General features: G+C 33.3%; 1 protein-coding gene across 8 annotated transcripts in view; it reads right to left on the bottom strand.

Annotated features, from left to right (window-relative positions):
- The window catches only part of sand (potassium two pore domain channel sandman), a 109,716-nt gene extending 90,891 nt beyond the window's left edge, over positions 1-18,825 (bottom strand). For 2 of the 8 annotated variants that reach the window (XM_075362176.1, XM_075362182.1), the window contains exons 1-2: positions 18,643-18,821; positions 12,110-12,808 (exon numbers count right to left, since the gene is read on the bottom strand). In XM_075362176.1, the coding sequence (XP_075218291.1) occupies positions 12,110-12,548 (439 nt within the window). In that variant the 5' untranslated portion in view covers positions 12,549-12,808; positions 18,643-18,821. Of the gene's footprint in view, positions 1-12,109; positions 12,809-14,542; positions 14,819-17,072; positions 17,336-18,587; positions 18,606-18,642 lie in introns of those variants that run through there. The other 6 variants (XM_075362177.1, XM_075362183.1, XM_075362179.1 and 3 more) reach the window with 6 other exon arrangements.
- Positions 18,826-19,494: the final 669 nt, after the last annotated feature.

Consider the following 19,494-nt stretch of genomic DNA (forward strand, 5'->3'; position numbering starts at 1 on the left):
TCGACAATAATATATATTTTTTTTTTTATAAATACTATTGTTAAGTATGACATTGTGTTTAAAGATGTAAAACATTGTTCTTAAAAGATGTATAAAGTAAATGTATTTAAAGTGATTTCAGTTCTGTTATAAAATGTAACTTAAAACTGTGAATAAAAATACATCACTATGTACATAAAAATTAACCTAAACAATATAAAAAAAGTTACTAATACTATAAATATCTCAACAATTAAAATGTATCTGAATCTGTTATAAATTATACATAATAAAAATATAATTAATCACAGCAACAAGATATTTATTAAAAATATTACTGAAGCAGCGGCATATGCTTCAAATTCTGGAAAGTGCAATAAGGCACATATTTGAACATATGGTACAGTTCCAAAAGAACTCATTAAAATTAGTGATAAAAACCAACTTATTTTTTACATGCTAATTCAGATGTCACTAGTATTCGTAAATATCCTGAAAAAAAGTTTTTGTCATAATTCAGTCACCTGTATGTAGTTCTGTATTAGATAGTTGTGACCCTTTGACAACTCATAAAAAAACAGTTAAGAAAAACTAAAGACAAATAACATTACAGCTCTTAAAGAACACATTTTTCCAAATTTAAATTTGTACCTGGAAAGTCTCTTCGTGTTAACTGTTTCAAAAGTAATTTTTCTCAACAGAACAAAGAACTATATGAATGCAAAGACCAAGAGCAATACATTGTCCCACATCACAATATTGAACTACTGGATGCTGCTTGTAGCATTTTGGATGTATCACCTCAATCAAAAGTGAAAAAATTAAACATCAAAGAATCAAAGGCCATCAGCATTAAAATTTAAATTAAATGAATATCTGAAAAATTAAAAAAGAGTCTTGAATTGTGTTTTGACTCAAAAGTTTCTGAAAATGAAAATCCGGCTTGATCTTCTTCACATGAATGTGATGATCTTTAAAACTAAAAGAAAAATCTGTTCTTGCTTGTTAAAATTATCAGTTTACTTCCCAAATCTTGGACCAGATCTAAAATAATATCAAAGTTTAATATGTCTGAGCGTTTGGTTAGATTTATTTAATGAGCAAGGCATTCTACTGGAGTTAGGTAAAAGACATAAAATAGGAATTATTAATGACACAATTAAAAAAGTTGTTATTTTACAGTACAAGGTGAAAAAATAAAGATGCTATGATTTGCTGATGATATAGTAAGTCTAACTGAGAGTAAAAAGGATTTAGAAGAAACAATGAACGGCATGGATGAAGTCCTACGCAAGAACTACTGCATGAAAATAAACAAGAACAAAATGAAAGTAATGAAATGTAGTAGAAATAACAAAGATTGACCACTGAATGTGAAAATAGGAGGAGAAAAGATTATGAAGGTAGAAGAATTTTGTTATTTGGGAAGTAGAATTACTAAAGATGGACGAAGCAGGAGTGATATAAAATGCCGAATAGCACAGGCGAAACAAGCCTTCAGTCAGAAATATAATTTGTTTACATCAAAAATTAATTTAAATGTCAGGAAAAGATTTTTGAAAGTACATGTTTGGAGTGTCGCTTTATATGGAAGTGAAACTTGGACGATCGGAGTATCTGAGAAGAAAATATTAGAAGCTTTTGAAATGTGGTGCTATAGGAGAATGTTAAAAATCAGATGGGTGGATAAAGAGACAAATGAAGAGGTGTTGCGGTAAATAGATGAAGAAAGAAGCATTTGGAAAAATATAACTAAAAGAAGAGACAGACTTATTGGCCACATACTAAGGCATCCTGGAATAGTCACTTTAATATTGGAGGGACAGGTAGAAGGAAAAAATAGTGTAGGCAGGACATGTTTGGAATATGTAAAACAAATCGTTCAGGATGTAGGATGTAGGGGTATACCGAAAGGAAACAACTAGCACTAGATAGAGAATCTTGGAGAGCTGCATCAAACCAGTCAAATGACAGAAGACAAAAAAAAAGGTAATTTTATGAAGATGATACTAATAGCAGGCTGTGTCCTGGTAAAAAGGATTGTGTTAGCACAAGTGTTGATGGTGTCAAAGTGCATAAGCAAAAGCACCTTGTTCTGATAAACTTAAATTAATTTTATGTCTCCTTTAAAAGTGAAAACCCTGAGGAAAATATTGGAAGATCAAAGTTTTGCTAACTCCATCTAAAATGGTGTATCTTGGCTGGTACAACTGGGACTTATACAGTTTGTGTCAGTCCGCACCACCAGAACATCAAACTCATGATTGCTGGTCCCAAACTTACATTTGATAATAAGGACTTAGTAGACATCTTTGTTTGTGACAAGGATAAATACAGGTGTATGATGTATGTGTGCACCAAATGTCCAGGTAAGCAGGCAGTGTTTGACATGCTCAACTTTTCTGAAGAGCATGATGTGTTGCCAAGTACAATAATGTATAAACTGGTAACAGCTGATAGGAGCAGAGATGATTACTGTTCTTCAGACCAAAAATGAGTTTTTCAAATCATTAGTGGAAAAATTGGAAAAGCTGAAAACTCACCGTTTCATGTCAAAATCTCAAGCTCAGTTTTTCAAGAAGAAAAAATCAGAATTAGGTGAAGAAAAATGTTTGGTGTTGGTAGACTTTGCAGAAAAATTTTCATTTCTTGTTCAAAATGAGATACAAAGTTTCCATTGAGTCAGCAGCCAAGCCACTGTTCATCCTTATGTGTTCTATTTCAAGGAAAGTGATGTATTACAACACAAAAGTGTCTGTATTTTAAGTAATCACTTGAAGCATGATACAGCAACATTTTATTGCTTTCATAAACTTTTAACAGACCATATCAAGGAAGTACATCAGAACATTAAAAAACTCATCTATTTTACTGATGGTGCTTCAAGTCAGTATAAAAATAAAAAGAATTTTTTTAATTTGTGCAGTCACAAAAAAGACTTTGACCTTGAAGCCAAATGGCACTTTTTTGGATCATCTCATGGGAAAAACACCTGTGATAGTGTGGGAGGATCAACAAAATGAGAGGTGGCAAAGGCAAGCCTGCAAAGACCATTAAACAGTCACATACTAAACGCTGAAGAAATGTATTCATCTTGTGATCAGAAGTTAAAAAACATCAAGTATTGTTTGATTAAATCAGATGAGATAGCTAAGATTTCAGAAATTAAAAAAAACTGTTTTGACGACTGTGAAAGAGTTCTTGGTACTAGAAGCTGTCACAAGTATGTTCCTGTGTCAGAAGGCACTGAAAGATGTTACTTTACTTTAGACTCCAAGAACTACGAAGATCATCGTGTGTCAAGTATTGTACCACTTTCACTTAAGGAAAAAGAATCTATTGCTTGTGTGTATGACAATCAGTAGTGAATAGAAGTAGTAGATATTAGCCTGGAAAATGACGATGTGTAGGTTCATTTTTTCAATCCAACTGGACCACATACATCATTTCAAAAGTTTCAACTAGACAAAGTGTGGGTACCGATCTGCAAAGTCCTGAGAAAGTTGATATCACTTGAACTAACAACAGTGACGGGTTGTTCTCACAATTTTTCAAGAGAATTATCAGAAGAGATTTCACAGCTGCTGGTTAACCACACTAAATAATAAATTTCATTGCTATAAAACAAGCTATTTCATTGAAGAATAATTAAAATTTTACTACAATTTATTTTTCTTTGACAATTTTACAAAAATAAACCAGTATAAAATAAAAATGAATTCTTAAAAAATATGTAGGCTACTAACTGAAATCTCAGTTTGGGTAAGTTTCCAAACATTTTTGAATCAAAATTGTATTAGATTACCGGTATTGGTTAAGTTTTCATTAAATTACGACCTAACATTAATAATTTTAAAAAAAACTGTTTTAAAAATATTACAAATGTCAATTTTAACAACATAGGGGCTAAATGTAAAAAAAAATGTAAAGTGCAAAAGAAGACAAGAAACGCCCTTGGAGCACTTACTTAGTGAGTGAAAATGGTATCGCTTTTAACAGGTTTTTCATGATTTTTAAGAGTTTATTACTTTTTTATTAGTACAATACACAAGAAACTTTTTTATTTGCCATAAACATCTACAAAAACACCTGCAAATTGTGCGAATTTGAGGTGTTATCACCAGCCCCATCATTTTGGCATATGAAGCCAACATTTTAATTTAAAAAAAAAATTAGTTTTCAAAAATTCATAAAAATTTAGGGGTAAGTATGTCACCATTAATAATATTTATAGTAAAACTACTAATATATACCTACACATAAAAAAATAATTCAAACTGTGTATGCCATCCCTGTGTCCAAAAAATGACAAAAAGTGAAATTTCACTGTTTTTTTATGTTCAACATTATTGGTAAGTTTCTCATAGAAAGAAGAGATAGGTAAATAAACAACTTGAGAAGTCTTTTATCTTGAGAAAATATAAATAAATCGCTTTTGTTTCATCCTTCCAGGACCAATAGTTTTTAGTGACGATTTTTTCTGTAAACCCTTACAATCACAAAAATAGGTATGCGCACCGTAACAAAAATGGCCGCCACAGGTAAAGTCCTTAAATAAAAAGTTAAAAAAAATAGTTTTAAGGTCCTGAAACATGTAGGAAACAAGTGGGTAAGTTTAAAATATTTTTAATTGGTCAAACAACCAGCTTATGTTTTTCTGGGACACTTCAAATCTATCGACCCTTACTGAAAAATACTTTCTACATATTATCTATTCTACTCTTAGATAATAGGATTCTTCATTCGCAACCTTCAGCGGGATACTAGCTAAGAGTAACTTCTTTGCTGTATATCTATACGGAGCAATAAAATTTTAGAATAAATATAAACTCTTAGATAAGACTTCATCCGTTTCGGGGAACTAATTCTTCGACGATAAAACCGTTTATTCAAAACAAAAAAAAAATTAGCGATTCTATCGATTTTAGGTTAAATCCTAAGCTATATTTTAGAAGTGTAAAAGTTTTATCGCAAATGTTTTCGGTTGTTTATCGCACGTAAAGAAACTTTACCTTCTTTGGAAATGATAGCCGATAGCTTCACGACTACTTAATTGAAGACAAGCTGAAATTTGAAAGCAGTCTCCGAAATTACAATTTTACTGTAACGGTTTCATTAGTAGATTGAAAAATTCTTTAATATTTTACTGCATAAAACAAAGGATTTATATGCAACTGGTTTAAATAAAAATATAAGGAACGTGTTAATAAATGTGTTTACGCCATTGCGTACAGTAGCGTTTATTCCAATAAATTCAAAGTTAGGGTTGGGTCTTGTAGTTGTTACAGGCTTGGTAAATTTATTGTGCTCTTTCATATGGGCTTGTCTTTTGTGTACTTTTATAATAAGTTTGTTTTGGTTTATGGTGTTCGTTTTTGACTCCTGGCGCAGGCCAGACTGTCTGTTTTGTCATCTTAATAGTGTCAGTGTATTAATATCTCGCCTTATTTATTGCTGTGTCTTTCCCACGCAGTTTTCTATCGTTCCCATACTAATAGATGCACACATCTCTTGTCCTTTACACACACTCTCTCCTGTCCACTGCCTAGTTTTGTTTCCCTCTCTTCTCATCACGCCATTTTCTTTCAGCATTCTAGTTCAGACTTTCACGTTGTGCGGATGCACAAGGCTGGTCCTCCAGGCTGGAGGACCAGGCTGCGATTCTCTCTCTCTCGCTTTGTGTGTTAATACTCGGTCACTTTATCGTCTAGTTGTTCTCGTCAGTGTTTTCGTGATTTCACAGTTTTCTGTGTTCGTTTTGCCTCCTTTCTTTGATAAGTTAATTTTTCAAATTCAGTAGATTACGTCTCTGTTGAAAATGGTTCAATTACTACAAACCAGCCAATTCTGTCGACGCCGAATCTTCTCCAGCTGCTTATTACAATTTTGAGATTCTTCGTATTATTCCACTTCTAATCACAAATTATTACCTCTGTTATTTTTGATACGCCATTGTAGACTACGCCAAGGATAAATTGTATGTATTTATGTGTACTTTAATTTCATGAGTTCATCTATTACAAATATTAAGGCAAGTTCAAATTATTCATCATTTATTATATTAAACAGTTAGGTTAGTAAAATCAGTGAAATACTCAATTTATTGTACATCTTGAATTTGACATTCAAGATCGGCTTAAACAACCATTTCTTCACTCAAGTGTAATCATGAAAGGTGGCTTAGATAGAGGTTATGTTATTATTTTTCATGTGTGACATATTTCATATATACTATTATTGATAACTATTATTAATAATATTCTGGTTGTTCATCAAAAGTCAGTTACTGAGGGTAAATTACCTTTTTACTTGAAATGTTTTTTAAATACTGACTCTATCATTTAATTTGTTGATCGCAGAAATTAATTCTTTTATTCATGAACTGAATTCATATTACTTTTCTTAAATTAATTTAAAGAAAATTACTCCTCATGTGAAGTTATGATTTTGGACTTTGTAATTTCATATTTTCAAGAAAGCTTACTTACTAAAATGAACTCTATTTATACGATTACTTATTTCAATTTGATTATATTGTAATTAACTCTTTTTTATACTGGAATATTATCGTGGCCTTTTTTTTACAACTAACTAGAATTACATGTTTTAATTATTTAATGCTAAGTACGATGATGTTCATAATTCAGAAAAGGCCAGTGCCAATGATAAGAATTACTGTAGTTTATTTTTCTAAGTTAATGACATTTGTTCACTGCTAATTTTTTATTATTACACAATTTGTCAGTAATGCAATAGTTTTCCAGTTACACTATGTTCATTGATGTTATATTTATAAGTATATTTGTAAAAAAAGGTGTTTTAAATTCTTTTGTTTTCAGGCTTTGTTTAATTGTAGATTTTCAAAATGATTATTTGATAAATGTTTATTTATGTATTTGTCATGTATTATTATTATTCATATGTTGATTCAGCTGATATTTCTTGTATAAATTCTGTATAGAGTTCAGTTATGTTTATTTTGTAATTTCATTCAATTTTTTTAAGGTTATGATTTAAGATAAGGTTAAATTGTTTTTTCTCTAATTAAAGTCCAATTTCTTTTGGCAAATACGAGCTGTGTGTCATTTTATTTTTATTAAATTTACCCAAGAAAATGTATAGAATATGATAACAATGATTTCCTTCAGATCTTTTCTGTAACTATAATTAAAAAATTGGCAATGAAAAAAGAAACCGATATCACTGCGTAAATTTGTGTTTAAAAGATAATAAAATTCAACTAAATATGTTCTTATTCGTGTAGAATTTAATGCAGGTTTTATCCATTTCTATGTCCGTTACGTAGTAAGCGATTCTTTTTTTCAGCAACGACTACTACGGCCATTAGCCCCCTTGTCACAAGCTAAAACATTCCCGCCTTTCTCAAAGATAGCGACAGAGTCAAAAGAAGGGTTTTGTCAAACAGATCATCTTAAAACAGACTTCTCATAAAAGTCCCAAAAGAACACAAGATGACAAAGGTGTTCAGGGCCCTTGCCGTTTAAATACATAAATTCCATTTCTAAAATAAATGTTATCAAAACAAGTGTATAGGGCTTGCAGTTACTAAGAACACATCCTTAAATAAATTCGTCAGCAGCTGAAAAGAAACAGGAAAAACAAAGATGTACCAACAATTAGTCCTCTTGATATAAAACGTATCATATGTTAAAATCATAGTCGCTCTAATAGACAGCTTATTCATAAAAACTCGATACCTTTCCTCTCTTATATCATTAAATGATAAAACAATTACCAAATTTCCGGTTAACTTTAGCCTCATTCTGAGGTCTCTGTACAACGTGCACTCTTCTATTATATGTTTCATATAAGGTATGATCACAGTTTCCACGTATTGGTATCTGTTCTTCTTGCTAACATAAACGAAGAGAGTCTAATATGACCCACTCGAGTAATCTTGTAACAGCGAATTGCGCGTCACAGCATTTCTTGTTTTAATGGAAAAAGGGCAGGACTATTTTTGATAGAATTAAGCTTCCTTGTAAGCATATCCCATTTTCTTATACATTCCTTTCTTATGACATGCGTGATATAGTTTTTAACGTCACTTAGTTTTACTAGAGTGATACGGCTCGTTTGGCTGCTCTGTCAGCCACTTCATTTCCTGGAATACATGAGTGGGCAGGTGTCCGTTTGAAGATGCACTGTTTTCCGTTCTATTTTAGATTTTTAATTATTGTTAAAACATTTCGGACAAGTGCATCATGTGTGAAACTTTCCTTAATGCGGTAATCGCACTAAAGTAATCAGAGCAGAGAAGCTCTCTCATTATAATGTAAAACAAAGTGAAGAGTTGCTGAATAGCGTATAACTGCTGTATAGATACCGGTTATTTTAGATAGTCACCAAGTGGGATTCGCCATGCACGACTAACGTACATGGAGAATTCCACGGAAATCTCGGTCCTTGACTCGTTGGTGAATAAATGGGTTGGTCTTTATATTCGGTTATGAATCGCCGAAAAGCATTCTCGATGTAAACATCGGGTATACCCTGTTCTAGCTTCTTTTTTAAGTCGATGTAACCCTCTATCACGACGGGTGGTTCTCTTTTGGAAATTGACAGAAAGTCTGGTAAATCGATACCATAGTTCATACAGATTTCCGATCATCTTATTCCATCAGGTCTAGAAAACGTAAGTCTTTTCCGATACTGTTTGGCGAAATCAAGTCTATAAAAAGAACAAAGTCTGTACGTCTTGGAAAATCCAAGACGTGAGCTGCATATTTTAATATAAAATTTCTCTTCTAATATTCGGTGACATAATTCCAGCTTCTGACAACATACTGACAATCGGGCTTGTACGGAAGGCTCCATGTAGCAAATCTGATTCTTGTATTATCCAATACGTCGAGTTTCCTTACGTGAGACTATTTAGCAAAGTCGTACGCTATAAATCCGTAATTTTTTCTAGATTAACCGATGCTTTATAAAGTCTCATCAATATACTTCTTTATCAGAGCCCCGATTGAAGTTTGACAGAGACTTGATAACATTTAGGACTCTCTGACACTTGGTTGCTAGTCCACTATGTGTACCCACCGTATAAGATATCTATTCAAATTGAGAATTAAGAAACGGATGGTTTCTTTGGATTCAATAATTTTATTATCTATTGTTATCTATTGTAAAATATTCTGTAAGACGATCTTTTCCTGCTAAAATTCACACAACATGTTTTCTCGATCGAGTACCGGAATTCATATTTCCTACTTCGAAGAGCTTGTTAATAACCGAGTGTAGCTTGTATTTAACCGTTGCAGTTTGACAGCTAGAGTAGAAAATCTCAAGGTCATTGACATATTCAACTTCTTCCAGTATCAGATGGTAGGTATAGCGGTAATTAACTTGCTCACTGCAATCGTGAATAAGGTTCCGCTGAGCGGCGATCCTTGAGGTGCACCGTTTGCCGACTTTTTGAGCGACGAATATCGGTTCGCAATTCTAACACAGAAAAGTCTTCCTTTCAAATAATCTTTAATGATATTTGAAAGTCTTCCTCTTATTCCCTGATCATGTAACTGTTTTAAAATGCCGTATCTCCAAGTTTTTCTTAATCAAAAAAGACGTCAAAGCAGTATTTATTTGTCAAGAAGCTATTTAATACTGCATTTACGACATTAATCATCTGGTCTGTGATAGAAAGAAACTTTCTATACCCCGTCTGTTAGAGTGAAATCCGATTCTTCTTATTCAAGCACCCACGAGTCGATAATTTATCATACACAATAAAGTTTTTCTTAACGCACAAGTAAATGAGACGGGATGGGAGCTCCGTACGTCCAAGGGATCTCTTTTTTTTTTAGGGTAGGAGCTATAATCGCTTTTTTCTATATTCGTAGACATATGCCAGAAATCCAAATTTCGTTAAAAAGTTCGAAATTCAGAATACTAGCATTTTCTAGCACTGTTCGCTGTTTCACTCAAAAGCGTAATCGAACTCTGCTTCAGTAAAATTTTCATTATGATACAAATAGTTCTGAGTGTAAAACGATATATCCTTTTCAGTTGCAGCTTTGTGGTTTATGAAATCATCGGCATAAGTTTTCGTCGCACTGACAGCTTCATAACTAAAGTTGCAAAATTTTCAGCTATGTCCAAAGGCGACTCAAGAAGCTTTTCTTCAGCCTTCATACAGGTAACCTAATGGTAGGATGATCCACAGTGTACCATTTTTATTTTATTGCATATGTCTGCCCGAGTAGTCTATTCTGTTATCGAGGAAACATATTCTACCAGGCGGTTCTTTTTCAGTTATATTCTTTTGGTAATAGCCGTGCATATTTTTAATTTAATTGAATTTTTTTGCGTCGGGCTTTTCTTAAAGATGTTAAAAGCCCTTTTTTTCTTGGTAGCTTCATTCACACCGTCAGTCTATCGAGGAACAGGCGGTGGTCACGTCGTCTGAGGTTTGAGGGATGTGCCTTGATGCTGTATCAGCGATGACATTTGTCACACGTTCAACATTGCTGTCGATATTTCCAGATAAGTTGCAAATATAAGTAAGTTTACTAAACGCGTTCGATCCACTCGCCGCCAATAAACAACCTGCTCACTCGTTTATGCTTTTACTACGAAAGAGTGAGCAGGTTGTTTATAGGCGGCGATTGGATCGAACGTGTTTATGAGTGTACAAACACAAATTAATTTCTGTTTGTACTAGGCACTGTTTTCATCTACCTGTAAATAATTATAACAACAGTTCCTTTACTTAACAAATTATTAAATTTGTTTTAAGATCGGTTTTGATCCTCTTTCTCACGGAAATCTTCTGTCAAATTTTATTATCTATCTATTACCCGAAGGTTTCGTCGCCCTTCTCATAAAATATCTTCTATCGGACTGTAGTTCATAGTTAAAATGTTTTTTTGTGACAGGACAAAAATAGCTCAACAACAAGAAATATAATAATAAGTGTAAGTAAATTTGTTAATTAAAAGTTATATTTGCAATAATCACTTAAATATATATATTACTCGTTTAAATCTATAACACTCTAATTGTACAATTATATAGATCATTAAAGCTTTCCTCGCGCAATCAGTAAAAAATTACGATACACTGTATTCATTCAGGAAGAAAACCGTATTTTCATGTATCGAAGAACGCCAGATTATTTAAAAATTAAATGGGCTCACATTATTTATGTAACTGGACGCATTAACCGAAACATCGACTCCGCTTTAAAAGTAACACCCCAACAGTCTGAAGTAGGGAATACGTTAGTTTTCTGGTCGAGCTAAATTAAATATTCAGAAAAAATAAAAATTTTCATTTCGTCATATTAGCGGCCGTGGAAATATCAACGCTGATTCAGAATGATTTAGGTGTGAGATCCGATTACCCCTCACAGAATTTACCGAATTCGTTTGTTGTCGGCCTACAGGAAAAAACCTTTAGCCGAATCATAATAAAATCAGAGTTTAACAATTATTAAAACAATCCGATAAGAAACCTTTTGTTTCTTTTTCCTGTTTAGCCTCCGGGAATTACCGTTCTGGTAGTACTTCAGAGGATGATATGTATGAGTGTAAATGAAGTGTAGTCTTGTACAGTTTCAGTTCGACCGTTCCTGAGAGGTGCGGTTAATTGAAACCCAACTACCAAAGAACACCGGTATCCACGATATAGCATTCAAATACGTATAAAAGTAACTGACTTTACTAGGACTTGAACGCTGGAACTCTCGACTTCAAAATCAGATGATTTGGGAAGACGCGTTCAACACTAGACCAACCCGGTGGGCTCCCATAACAAACCCGATTCGCGTGATTCTTTTCAGTAGCGGATTCGATTTAAACGTAGAGAGAAAAACAATTTAAATCTTTCGATTACATGCCGACTCCTTTTTAATCGATTAAAACAAATAAGACACAATTTTCAGTACGTAAAAATCTGTGCGAAACTGTTCGGTATGACACATATAGGTAAATAAACATCCGCTCGATTTGGATTAACGATAGAGTCGATAAAAATAATTCAGTAAGCGGTTATATAATCCAGAATTTAAATTTCACAGGACGAGTAGAACGAAACGCTGCTAATAAACAGAAAAAAACATAACAAAGATCGATTAATCGGTAACACTGAATTAGATATTTACACTCACCGATCGTTGTAATAACACTAAGCGAATATAAAAAAGCTCCAGAGAACGACCAACGGTTGCCGATGAAATCTTCTCCTTCATAACCGTAATTTTGAACCGCATTAATAACTACCTTTTGGAATGCAGACAATTCAACGTGAACGGCATTTCGCCACGACTCCTCAGAAAACACATTTAAGGTACAACAAGTAGCTTCCCACAGCTTAGCGACGGTAGTATTTCTGGCCCGTTCGACTTCTTCTACGTTACTGTTATTTTCATTCTGTTCGATAGCCATGAACATAAACGATCCGGCTATCGTGTACCCGATAACTAAGCCTATGATTCCGATATTGCTGAACATAAACGCTATAAACTGACGGATATAGTCCTTACATTTTTCAGTCCATGTTTTTCGTCGTTTGCCGTACGATCTTTTAGAAGATCTCTTTTTCTCCATTTTCTGTATAAGTTTTTATTAAAAACAGCTCTGAATTTCAAAAAATCAACACAAACGGTCAGAGAGATAAGTTTACACACACTCTCACGAACGACGTCGGTTTCTTTAAAAAAACTCTCATTTTTTCGGAGACGCACAAAACTAACAACGATAAAATCGGCCGAGGTAGTAATAAAAACAATATTTGTCATTGAAGATGACATAAGGAGGTAAAATAAATCCGACAGAAGCGCCGATGTCTCGCAGCAGATACATAACAGCTGTAATTTACAAAAGCTCGGTAAGTTTTCGCGTATACGTATAGTTATGAAGAAATCGTACAAAAATTGATTCTAGTTCTAGCCGCGATCATAAAGTCATCAGCTCGAGTAGTAGATGAATAGAAGCGCTTAAAAAAAAATTAGTGTCCACGGAGAAGAAAACTAATTGCAGAAAAAAATTTTAAAAGTATTTTAAAGGTAATACGAAAAAAGGTTTGATTTAACTCGGCTCAGGAAATGCGTTTGTTTACAACTATCGAAAGATTATTTCCTATCGAATAAAAGCGATGTTTATAACGTATCGTTTCCCACAGAAAGAGGATAAATTAATTCATTACACTACCCGTCCCGGGCTGATGTACGGCTACGACGTATAAATAGCGCCTGAGGTACAAGAGGAGCCGGACAGAGTAACATTACGCTGAAGTAACGTTGTTTGTTACAGTCACCCCTTGTCGTAAACAGAGTGAAGGTGTTGCTGGTAGGGTTAAATATTTCCTAAATTTCGACGAGATCGGCTTACCGATGCGCGACAGTACGTTTGATACGCGGAAGAAGACGACAGGAAATCGATCGCACCTCGCTTTCAATAGAATGCCTGACCCGGGTTCTTGTAATTCTTGAGAATATTTACTCCGATTTACAGAGCGATTTTTACTCGAGTCGAGTGGCGGTCTTTTGTAACTATACCGTACATACATCGAAAGATTTTACGAATAAGTTGATATTATATTTCTGCGGACAAAAATCAACGGTAAAACTTTTGACTTAAATTTAAAATTTAAAAAGGGTCTTAATCTGAATCTCGGTTACCGTACCACGGTTATAGGCCGCTCTTCTTTAGGTCAATGGAAATAAATTATGTTAAACCGTTCGAAACAAACGATAACGATCTTTTATATCAAAATTTGTAAAGAATTTATTTACGATCCTAAATGTAGATAAGCCGACAAAAAAAAACAAAAGACTATATCGATCTTTTCAAGTCTAAAGCTTTTGACCGAGTGCGTTTTTAAGTTATCCTACCGATACTCAAGGTCGTATCCGATAACCGGTATAGACGTCTTATAGATGCGAAACAAAAGATTGAAGAAACGACAAGAGATTATTAACCTCGGTTCGTTTACATATTTTCTGGAGTTTAACGGAATTCGATTCGAGGTTCTAGGACCGGCTTTACGTTTATCTATATCGTTGAAATGCGATCTGCTATTAAAAACAGACGAGTGATATTTTATTCAGGGAATACGATCCGGCGCAAACGTAAATACATTACGAATAAATACTTTCACTTCGGTTACCGTTCGTCTCGTTCGGTGTAATTTAGTATTTAATGAATGTAAATCCGGTTATGTAATTTAATTTAAAATTAAATACACCGAAAAAGAAAATAATATTCACGTCAAGATAGATAGTAACGCTGTAAACGGTCATCGTTAATGAAAATTTCGGTCGTAATGATCATCGTTTAATCTCTTTCAGTACAAACGTTTAGATTACATTCGCAAAAAAATAATCTTACGGAGTATTTATGAATTGACAATAACATACAGAACCGGTGACGACAGCGGTTTGTTATAGATAGATGATTTCTCGTATCCAGAACTACATTCTGTTTTAAAGCTCGTTATCTACGCAAAACGTTTTCAGCGTTTACGCTACATAAGTGACACCGGATAAACAGTAGAAAAAAATGTAAAATCTATAAACGATCTTATAAGTATCTACACTTACTGAAGTAGCTAAATGAAACTACGATCGATCGAAGGCGAACAAAATTTAAAGAAATCCGATTTACTCGAAACTGGAATCCGAATTTTAAGCGTTTAAACAAATTTTATTCCTTTATATGCTTAAATTGATAACGCTTCTTCCTAAAGAATAGTTTCTTTAGCGTTCTTTACTCGCTTTAATTAAGATACGATCGCGGAATCCCTTTCGTTAAATTATTTGAATCGAGTTGTACTAGTACAAATTTGTTTGATTTTTTTTTTAAATCCACAGAAACGTAATCCTACCTTACTTTTAATGTCGAGTACGAATTCGGAGAAGATCTTTCGGCAGCTTAAACTGGAAATCAAAAGTTTCTGGACCCGTGTTTATATTATGGCCGGTAGAATACGTTCCCGTAATAAGTCCGTTTCGTTACGAAATACTCTAAGTACACAGATATGTTATAATTTTGAAGCGCTTTCAAAAACTATGATATCGATTTTGAACAAAAATTCCTCGACAAGAATTTCTGTCGTACTCCTGAGATTTTCGATCGTGCGATACGCAAGCTAGTTGTCGGTGTGCTACGCGGCACGTTGTAAAACGAAAAATAAACCTGTTTTTAATATATATATATTTTTTTAATTAAAAGATGTTTATCCGGTAGCTATCGAGTTACGTTTTACTAAGGAAACTATAAATTCGGTTAACTTTTCGAGTCGAGGACGCTTTTAGAAGACGACATGATTATTTTTAATATAGACTCGCCTTATTACTTTTTTTAATTGACTTGTATGCTCACGAACATCGGATGTATTTACGAAAAGAAAATGTCTTTCGATAAAACCGATTATCTATTGTTATTTCTGGGAACCGATGACGGGGATTAGAACTAATGTTTTTAACTGTTCGTTCCAGTATACGATTAAATTAAATGTATGATTTCTACGATCCGATTACTGCTGTCAAACTTCATTCGTTCACTTACGAGTATAATATATGCATCTTATTTATGTCTTTTTAATACGATTCGCGCAGAAGTAGGTCTTTGTTCGTCATAGATATAAATGTCTTACACTAAAGCGATTATAAAAAATGATCGATTAAAAAGCCTAATTTAATAAAATATAAAGCTATAAATAACAGCTGCAGCGTAAAAGGTAAAAATAAATTATATTCAAAATGGTAACGATAAAATCGGTAATTAACGAGTTAAAATACTTAAATGAAAACGATATGTATGTAACTTACTACAAACAGTATTAATGTTTACATAATTTACCTTGTTTTAAATGGACAGTACAGCATTTCAAACGGATAAGAAAAGATTACCTTTAAATTAATCAATAAAAATAAGATAAAAGTTAGAAGGTGCGATAAGCATTTACAAAAATTTAAGCACGAAACACTGAAATACAGTTACAAGCAGATCGTACTAAAAACTACACACACTTTTTATAAAATATAAGATACATCGATCGTATCAGAAGTTAATTACGAAAAATTTAATCGTCATATATTTTATTAATTAAACGTAATAAAAAATCGATGAAAATACGATAAATAAACAACTGAATTTTGACGATATAACTGGATCACGGAAATATACGTATATTTTAATCGCATAGAGTTTAGATTACATTCAAATAAACCATCAAAAAGATCAATTCTAATTTGCGTCATCAGTTTGCAGTTTTAAAAGTGGGTTATCGGTTTAAAACAACAACTAAAACAAGACAGATATATGTCTTTTCCTATTTAAAAATAGTAATTTTTAAATTCTTTGTAAAGAACTTACAACCGATTCGACGAAACGATGATCATTACAAAGCACTCACCTGTTCGTAATGATTTAAAAAGCGTACGGAGAGTCAATATCGACAATAATTTTAATAATATTATTCTACTGCTACGTTCCATTACAATCGTTTTATTTTTTTTTTTTTTTAGAAAACTGGTAAACTAAACCCAGATTTTTAAATTATCTAGAAATTCTTGCGACCGTCTTTTATTGTCAATATGATACCGAAAATAGATACAGAGCAGCAAAATTAGAGACGATAAGGAGCGGCAAGAGAAGTGAACATTAACAGATAATAGCAACATCCAAGCAAGAACAGCAGATAAAGAAAAATTAGTTGCTAGTTTACCCAGAAAAAAGTAAAAACAAAAAATTGGATTTCAAAATAAAAAATTCTTCGATCGAAATCAATTTGAGTAATATAGTATTATATAATGTGGAATTTATAGTCGTTCGTAATTAATTTGGAACTTCATAACTTGAACGTTTTAAATTCACTTTTGTAATTAAAATAAGAAACATTTAGGAAGAAGATACGTGGAATAAAGCGAATCGAAACGATTCACAGAACGATCATTTTTAGTAAGAAAGAAAGATTATATAGTATCGGTCCAAAACGGTAGGTTTATTTTCATCTTTCTTAGTAGAACGAGGTAACAAAACAAAGCAAAACAAGCAATTTTTTTTTTAAATCGACTTACAATTTTTAAACGAGTAATAAAATTTAATAGACGAGCGTATATAGCTTACTATAAACTTTTTTGCCGACTCAAAAAAGTTTTTCCAAGCGCATGAAGAGTAGAATTCTTAACTCGTTGCGTATTTCGACTCAGATGCTAGTTTGTTCTTGCTTTTATTACAGCGAAGATTAGTCGTCGCAGCGGTTCCCGCAACAAAATAAGATAAAAGGTTAATTCATCGTAGTATGCGTGTAACGGTTACGTCCACCGTGATGCACATATCAGCCGATCGTGTAACGGAACGTCGTAACGGCAAAACAGTCACGGTTAATTCTAAAATGACATGAAACAAATACAATAACGTGTTTATATGTGTGCACAGAGATCGAAGCTCTTTTCAAATAATAGGAGTGAAAAAATACTTCGCACTGGCCTCTACCCGTAACAGGTAACGTCTCTGTCTTTCAAACAGAAAGTATTGGCTTCGCTTAAATCTCGATCGGGTTGGGCATTTTTTTGAGGCGTTACGAATGTTATTTATCGTATTCCTACGTAGAAGCCCCGAATTTGCGGTAAAAAAGCGGACCTTATACGTAAGTTTACAAACAAAAAAAAATGTATTCTTAGAATAGGCTGTGCAGTGTTAAATTATGTTCTTAACAGATTTTAATTATTTTACAATATTTTACACCGCCTGGAAGTGTTCTGAAACAAAAGAGGGAGAACGATTATAAATTGTAAGGCCCGGTTTTCTTAATTCCTTGTATTATAATAATACACAGACATTTTTTTGTAGGCGCGAGCGAAATGTTATAGATTATATTATGAAACTTGTTTTCAGATTAAGAAATTATTATCAGAAAGAGCTGCGGAAGAATTATTTCTAAAATTTATAAACGAATCGTCGATCGTTTTTAGAGTTAAAAACGACTCGTCAAACCGTTCGGCAAAAATTCGCATTATATAAGTACGGTGCATAAAATCGTAAGCGTCACTAAAAATACAGAGATAAGGCTTCCTCGTATTCGCTTCTTTCTTAACGTAGCTTCGATAGGACATTTATACGCATTTTTTTTTTTTTAAATAGAAGAAATATAATTAAAACTAGGGTTTAAAAAATATATAGCTTTTTAAACTGTTATTCGCCACGAAACAGAAGTTAAAACATTTGGAATGCAGATAAAGACAGAATTTTTCCCTTTTATGCCCTTCAACAAAAAAATTAAAAAAATTTCAATTATTAAAACGCAACCGACTGAATCGGTAAAAAGATACAAAAGCCTAAATCGCATATCACCGACCGATCTAATAACTTTAAATCGACGAACGAAAATTCACTTATCTGCGATCGTATCGCCCATCTAGGGTAAGTTACAGCAGTAAAATTAATCATTATAGTGGTAACGGTTAATAATATTAGGTAGATAATACCTGTAACAGGACGTACTTTTTTCTATCCGACCGATTTTATTCGACCGCCGGTATTTTAGTTTTTAAACCCCCGAAAACGGCGCCTTTATAAGTCCTTATTTTTGAGAGGATTTATTTTTTTACGAGAGCTAAAAATTTCAATCGCACACGTTACCGTTATAACAGCACCGTCGTCAAGATACGAAGGATTAAAAAATCTATAACTCTACCTTTCACCTTTCACTACAGCGTATGACCGCGATTGCATATTCCGGTTGCACAGGCTTTTTGTTATTTTAAATAAACGAATACGATAACATAAAGAAAAGAGACGCCGCATTTCTCCGGCCTCATCGTGAGAAAAATACGAGTAAACGTCAGAATGCCGCACGACAGACTGACTTACAAAAATAGCAGCTGGCTACCGAGCGGCAAAATTCAGCGGACTAAAAATAGACCATCTTTCCAACCCTCCTTAAACGATAAGTAAATAAAGAAGAGAAGATTTCACTGCTGTCCGCCTTTACCCGAATTCTGTTAACGTATTCGAAACCGCCGAACGAGTACCGCTTTTACTTCGTTATCGCTACGATACCGCTGTTCACACATCGCACCGCAGATGCCGTTCGTGCAGGTTTCGCGTCTTCCTATATTTAAACTCGCCTCCCCGAGCTACTAAAATCTCGTGCGCGCCCGTAAACCGGCGCGTAAGCTAACCTATTACTTTACGATTCGATCGACCGTCTTAAGAAAAAACGAGTAAAATTATTAACGAGACCTTAATATAAATATAATTTACTCTTTTATAAACGGCGCTTTAAATTATTTAAAGCGTTTGATCGATAAAGTTAAAAATAATTTTCATCTTTATTAACTTATTTTCTTGACCGAAGAAAAACAAAAAAAAACCTGTAAATCGATTTATAAAATCTGTAATACGGGGTATAATAATTCACCCTTATACTTAGCCAACGGTATTACGTAATATAGTTAAGAATACGTCAAATGTTGTTAACTTTTACTTATTTAAAAAAAAGAACGACTATAAATTTGTTTTATCTCATCCGCTTTACACCGAATAA

Source organism: Lycorma delicatula, chromosome 4 (genome assembly GCF_047948215.1).
Source record: "Lycorma delicatula isolate Av1 chromosome 4, ASM4794821v1, whole genome shotgun sequence".
NCBI lineage: Eukaryota > Metazoa > Arthropoda > Insecta > Hemiptera > Fulgoridae > Lycorma > Lycorma delicatula.